Here is a 7,085-nt window from a genome sequence, read left to right as displayed (position 1 = left end):
CAAAGCAATTTTATAGGCACTAGGAGTTCCTCAGATTTGAATTGGCATGAAGATCTACCCAAATCTGGATGCGCAACACAGTGGAGAGGGATTCCAGGCTGAGAGCTGAAGATATGTCCTTCTTACACCCTTCCTAGTACTTCTTTCAAGCCTCAAGTCATGACTTCTTGGGTATAAGGGACAGATATCCACTTCAACTAGTTCAAGAAAAGAGCTTTTTTTAGAAGAAGAGAGGGTTATCCCTTGCAATCAACTCATTTTGAGTGTTCTCTTTATCCAGTCAGCTGTGACTAGAAAGGTGAGGCTATACAGGAATAAGGTAGAAGCTGAGTTCATCCCTTCACCATGGCTGTAGGTGATACTTCATAGGAGGAATGAGAGCCCGGACAAATGCCCCAAGTGTCTCCTACCACAGTCTTCTCCCTGCAACTTAGGTCTCATCTCTAAGTCCCCTTCTTTCTGAAAGGCTATCAGGAAAATACAGAGAACCCTTAAGTTATTCCCATGAAGTTCAGAGATATGCTTGTGAGGCTTTGCAGTATAGTATAGGAGTTAGGAATGTGCATTCTGGAGCCAGGCTGTTTAGATTCAAATCCGAACTCTGCCACTCACTGTAGGACTATTGATGGCAACACTCTGTGCCTACATTTTCTCATCTCATTAAAATCGGGACAATAATTGTACCTAATTCATAAGATTATTGTGTGCATTAAGTGAATCTATCTATCATCATTATCTTCACCATCAGCATCCTCTGTTCAATATCTGTCTATCTTAGAAGAGTGAACTGGCATATAGAAAGCAGTTAAAATGGTCTTTGCCATCATTATGGTATTAGATTTTCCTTTACAAATTTTGATCAGATATGTGGGTCTTAGGAAAAACAACTCTAAACTTATTTTACTTTAGTTTTAGGGGTCCTAAAACAATATGTGAAATTTTGATCTATACTCCTTGAAGTCTATTTTGTTTTTCTTTGGGGCTGGTCAAATGGTGATTGAACCATCTTAATTATCAATCTGATAGTGTTCTTAAAAGCCATTTAAAGTTTTTAAAACATTTAACTTATTTTATTTTATTATAGAGATGTGGGGTACAAGTGAAAATTAACTACATAGGTAGGTTGCATGCAGGTGAAGTTGGTTCTTCCAACCGGTCCTCCTTTTCCTGGTAGTGGACCTGGTACCCTTTGTGTTGTAACTTCTTTTCCTATTTGGATATCCCTGATTTCCTTCTTTGTCTGATTGTTCTAGGTAGAACTTCCAGCACTATGTTGAACAGGAGGTGTGAGAGTGGGCATCCTTGTCTAGCTCCTGTTCTTAGAGAGAATGCTTCCAACTTCTGCCCATTGAGCAAAATGTTGGCTGTGGGTTTATCATAGGTAGCTCATACTGTTTTGAGGAATGTTTCTTCTCTACCTAGGTGTTCAAGGGAGTTGACAAATAATAATTTTGTATATTTATAGGATATGATGTGATGTTTCAATCTATGTATACATTGTAAAGAGATTGAATCAAACTAATTAAATAAACCAATGGTCTGTTTTTTATTTTTGAGTTGGAGTCTCACTCCATCGCCCAGGCTGGAGTGCAGTGGCACACTCATGGCCACCCCAGTGTCGAACTGTTGGGCTCTGGCGATCCTTTCACCTCAGCCTTCCAAATAGCTGGAACTACAAGCGTGTGCTACAATGCCTGGCTAATTTTTTAATTTATTGTAGAGATGAGGTCTCACCAAGTTGCCCGGGCTGGTCTCGAACCTGTGGGCTCAGGCAATCCACTTGCCTCGGCCTCCCAAAGTGCTGGGATTATAGGTTGAGCCACCGAGCCTGGCTAACTGACGGTTTTTTAAAACAAGTGTTTTAAAATTCAACCATAGCTTCCTGAAAGCAGGGTTCTGATGGCCTCACAGCTCGATTCACCTGGGAATGGGAACGTCACTATTTTTCACAAAGCAGAACTCAGTCATGGACCCACTTCACAGTTGAAGGAAGAGTCTTTAAAGGGCATGTGCTTTTTTCCTTCCTCAGCTCCTATCTGGAAAGATGTTACTCCCCCTCAGACTCCCTCCCAACTCTTTTCTCAGTTGGAGTGATTGCTCTCGGGGGAGCAAGTGAGAGACTTCAAGGAGCCAGATCCTGAGATGAGTCATCATTACTTGGAATCATTACTACTTTGCTGTTTGGCAGCTGGACAATTTCTGCGCCTCTTCAGAGCTATTCTACCTAAGGAACATCCTTCCCTAGGAGCTCTAGTTCTGTAGCATGCTAAGGAAAAAGAGGCTCTGTGGCCAAATTCTTTTGGGGAATGGTGGGTTACAGAAAGTTGATGAGGTTTCTGAATTATAGGACTTTGTGAATCCTTTAATATACTGATATGCAATATGATTTTCCATGTGAGGGATATAGTATGCCGTGGTCTCTAAAACTTACAAAGACTGTAAACTTATTTTTTTACCTGGAACATCTACCTAAGACGCCTGGGAAAACATAGGACTTGGCAAAGAAGGAGTCTTCTGGTAGTGGTTCTCAAACCTTGCTGCACAGTGTAATCACCTGGGAATTTAAAATAATTACTGGTGTGTGGATCATATACTCAGACATTCTGCTTTAATTAAGGGGCATAATCTGGGTCTCAGGATTTTAAAAGCTTTCCAGGTGATTCTAATGTGCAGTCAGGTTCGAGAATGACTGCCCTGGAGTCCTCTTGTCTTGTGCCATATTCTGGATAAGCCGAGTTAACAGAGCACTGACCTGGTTCAGGCCGTTGTTTTGTCACCAAGAAGCTTTATAGTCCTTCCTATATTTAGGTTTTTAAAAAGTATAAGGCAAGGAAACATGAAACTCACCCTATATCACGTTTCCCAAGGAAGGTATTGGTGGGACTTTGGAGGAATCATGCTCCTTAAGAACATGTTTTTATTATTTTGCTTTTGTTTATGGCGTGACACACGGAGGGCCAAGCAAGGTTAGAGCTCCTGAACCTAAGTCACTGTCTCTGTCACTTGTGGAGATTAACTGTGCAAGTATCACCTGGGGTGCCTATTAATAATATAGATTCCTGCTCTGGTGGCAGTTATACTGCAACAGAATCTATGGGGGTTGGGCACTAATATTTTAGACAAACTCCCTGGATAATTCTTTTGTACACTGATGTTTGAGAACCAGTGCTCTGGTGGAAGGGTTTTATGGCATAGGCATTTGGGGTTATGATCAGGAATTGGTTTCCAGTTCCAATTTCCATCAGGGTATCTTCTGCATTTTCTAAGGTTCTTATAGTTTGAGTTTTTACGTTTAGGTCTTTGATCCATTTAGAGTTGACTTTTGTGAATGGTAGTAAGTAGGGGTGTTGTTTTAATCGTCTGCATATGGCCAGTTAGTTTTCCCAGCACCATTTATTGAATAAGTTCTACTCTCCCCAGTGGTTGTTAGAAGATAAACTTTCAAAGATATTAAACGCCTTGTTGGGAAGTTACATGAAGATTAATCACCTCCCCCTAGAGAGGCACCTAAGGAACCAATTAGGGCATGATGCTGAGGTAGTGAATATAAGAATCATCACCAGCATGGTGCAGTGCTAGATCACAACTCAGAGAGAGAGAGAGGCCGGTCCCCTATCCTTGCTATGTTGGACTGAATCTAAAAAAATCCAGGGAACCATAGTGTCAAGGATTGATTGCTTTGTCCTGGGGGAGAGGAGAGACAGAGATTCCTAGAAGTAAGAATAAGACATAGAACAACTGTAAATGACCCCATCTCAACCAGATTGCCATGATTATGGACACACGTCGAATTTTTGATTATTGAAAGGGAATAAAGACAAGGTAATTGAAGCCTAGAGGGAAAAAGTGTCCTGCCCAGGGCTATACATGTAGGATAATCCTGTGGGTTATACTAGTGAGTGAACTGTACCCCAGGTGCCCTTTAGATCAGCAGGTCACAGGCAGAGAAAACATTAAACAGAGGAGGAGGGCACTAGCAAAGTGGAATTCAGGTGAGGACAGTTCATGCCCTCATGGCTTGCAGATCTAATTTATTTGCTTTTATCCATAATGGGTCATCTCAGTACTGGTCTGGCTGCTGGTACATCAGTGTTCAAACAATCAAAGCCCTCCTTTGCGGCCCTGTTCTAGAATTCCACCAAGAACTCCCAGATCCATTAACCCAGATTCCTCCAACAGCACTCAGGCAACACCAGACCGCAGAGATATTTCTGCATTCAAATTTGGAAGCTGTTTAATATCAAATTATTGTTTTTTATTAAGGGCTTTGAGGACAACCAAACAATGCCTATGGAACTTTGTTAGGTGTCTAAGGAGCTTATGTTTGCCCTTTTGGTTCCAAGGTTAATGCTTGTGTGTATGTGTGTGTGTTTGTGTATACAATATTCTAAATAAGTCAGCCAACTCTAATTCAGATAACAGCTGTTAGATATGCATGTTGCTAGATTGAGAATAATAATATTCTGCAAGCAGAGCTCATTGCTGATTGCTAACGAATTTTTTTCCTGGTCATACTCTTATTGATAGAATATAAAATTTTAAATAGCCGCCTTATACATGTGAAGTGCTTTGAGCTTTCCACTGTGCTTTTGCATCTATTTTAACCCATGCATTAACCTTATCTCATAAGCAGGACAGATATTATGATTCCCTTTTGGCAGAGGAAGGAATTGAGGCTCAGAGAAGTTAAGTGTTTTATGTAAGATCAAACAGCTAATTGGGGACAGAGCTGCAAATACAAGAGCTGACTTGTAAGTCAGGAAATCACTTGCTCTCTGTTCTTTCTATAGTAGAAACTTTCATCAGTTTTAATCTTATATTGTAGTGAGTTATCTTTTGTCTATATCTACCTTAGACTGCAAAGTTTGTTGAAGTTGAGTGCCTACATGTCAGACACTCAGCTTAAAGCTTTGTTACTTGAAATCCCTTGGCCTCTTCTTGAAGGGTCCCCTCATGTGGCTCGTGTCTCAGCCCTCACAGGTGAACCACCGAATGGATGGCTTCCAAGAATTACACTGTGGTGACTGAGTTCTTCCTTACTGCATTCACTGAACATCCTGAGTGGGGACTTCCTCTCTTCCTGTTATTTTTGAGTTTCTATCTGGCCACTCTGTTAGGGAATGCAGGCATGATCATCCTGATCCGCAAAGATCACCAGCTCCACACCCCGATGTACTTCTTCCTCAGCCACCTTTCCTTGGTGGACATCAGCTACTCATCTGTTATCGTCCCGCAGATGCTGGCTGTGCTGTGGGAACAAGGTGCAGTCATCTCCCAGGCTCGCTGCGCAGCTCAGTTCTTCCTCTTCACCTTCTTTGCTTCCATCGACTGCTACCTCCTGGCAATCATGGCCTATGACCGCTATGTGGCTGTGTGCCAGCCCCTGCTTTACGTCACCGTAATGACAGAGAAGTACCGCGTGGGCTTGGTTGCTGGGGCTTACATTGCTGGTTTTTCCAGTGCCCTTATTCGAACGATCACAGCTTTCACTCTCTCCTTCTGTGGAAGCAATGAGATCAACTTCATTTTCTGTGATCTCCCTCCTCTGCTAAAACTCACGTGTGGGGACAGCTATGCCCAGGAGGTGGTGATTATTGTGTTTGCTGTTTTTGTCATGCCTGCTTGTATCTTGGTGATCTTGGTGTCCTACTTGTTTATCATAGTCGCCATTATGCAGATCCGCTCTGCTGGAGGCCGGGCCAAGACCTTCTCCACCTGTACCTCCCATCTCACTGCCGTTGCCCTCTTCTTTGGCACCCTCATCTTCATGTACCTGCGAGATAACTCAGGCCAGTCTTCAGAGGGAGACCGAGTGGTGTCTGTGCTCTACACAGTGGTGACCCCAATGCTGAATCCACTCATTTATAGCCTGAGAAATAAAGAGGTAAAGGAGGTCATTATGAAATCCCTGAGCGGGGCAAAGGCTTCTGGAAGGCCCTAGATGATCCCTCATAAAATGTGCCATTCCTTAGTATCTCTATGCCTTCTGTCTTTCCTCAAACACCATCTTCTTTGGTAGGCTTTCCTAGACAACCCTACTTAAAGTGGCAACTGAATTTCCCACCCCCACCTTCTGATTTATTATTCTATGTACTATTTATCACCATCTGACATACTAGATTTTTTTGTGTGTTTGACACTGTCTATCAAAACAACTAGAAAGTAAACAACATGAGGGCAAGTGTTTTTATCTGTGCACTTCATTTTTGTATGCCCAGTGCCTAGCAGAGCACCTAAGACATGAAAGGTACTCAATAAATATTTGCTGAATGAATGAATGAATCTCAGGATCCAGTGTCTACCTTTAAGTTGTTAATTCCTCAGTCCTCAGTTTTCTTTCTCTCTCTCTCTCCCCTTCCCTCCCTCTCTCTCTCTCTCCCATTCTCTCTTTCTCTCTGTTGGCATCTCATTCTGTCACTCAGGATGGAGTACAGTGGCACAGTCAGGACTACCGTAGCTTCCCTTCTGGGCTCAGGTGATCCTTTCATCTCAGCTTGGCAAGAGCTGAGACTACAGGCATGTGCCACCAATTTTTTGATTTATTGTAGATTTGAGGTCTTCTCATGTTGCCCAGGTTGGTCTTGAACTCCTAGACTCAAATAGTTCTCTCACCTTGGCCTCCCAAGTGCTGGGATTACAGACGTAAATCAGGATGCCTAGCTTTGGTTCTCTATTTTCTTCTTTTTTAAAAATTATAAAGATGTGGGGTACAATTCAGGATTAGGTATACAAACATTGATTATGTAGGTACCCTTGTTGTTAAGGTGTGCCCCTCCCTCCCCTAGCAGTTTCCTTCAACTGCCAATCCCACCCTTCCTCCCCTGACAGTTTCCCATTACTGCCTAACTCTTTCTTTCTTTCTTTCTTTCTTTCTTTCTTTCTTTCTTTCTTTCTTTCTTTCTTTCTTTCTTTCTTTCTTTCTTTCTTTCTTTCTGTCTTTCTTTCTGTCTTTCTGTCTTTCTTTCCTGCCTGCCCTCCTTCCTTCCTTCTTTCTTTCTGCCTCGACTTGCTGGGCTCCAGCAATTCTTCTGCCTCAGCCTTCCAAGTAGCTGGAACTACAGGCATGCGCTACCACGCCAGGCTAA

The 7,085-nt window shown here is 42.5% G+C and overlaps 1 protein-coding gene across 1 annotated transcript; it reads left to right on the top strand.

The window, feature by feature from the left end:
* The first annotated feature begins 4,951 nt into the window (after nt 1-4,951).
* LOC103257782 (olfactory receptor 9Q2) lies at nt 4,952-6,020 on the top strand. Its single transcript, XM_008055483.1, has one exon. It carries the CDS (start codon nt 4,997-4,999, stop codon nt 5,939-5,941), a length of 945 nt encoding a protein of 314 aa, XP_008053674.1. The 5' UTR covers nt 4,952-4,996; the 3' UTR covers nt 5,942-6,020.
* The last annotated feature ends 1,065 nt before the right edge of the window (nt 6,021-7,085 follow it).

This window comes from Carlito syrichta, unplaced genomic scaffold (genome assembly GCF_000164805.1).
Source record: "Carlito syrichta isolate Samal-C Ts95f unplaced genomic scaffold, Tarsius_syrichta-2.0.1 Scaffold301866, whole genome shotgun sequence".
NCBI classification, from domain to species: Eukaryota; Metazoa; Chordata; class Mammalia; order Primates; family Tarsiidae; genus Carlito; species Carlito syrichta.
This window is presented reverse-complemented; position numbering and strand designations above follow the sequence as displayed.

What these genes read in the sequence shown, in the direction of transcription:
- LOC103257782 (XM_008055483.1), top strand. Translation starts at nt 4,997, where the DNA reads ATGGCTTCCAAGAATTACACTGTGGTGACTGAGTTCTTCCTTACTGCA.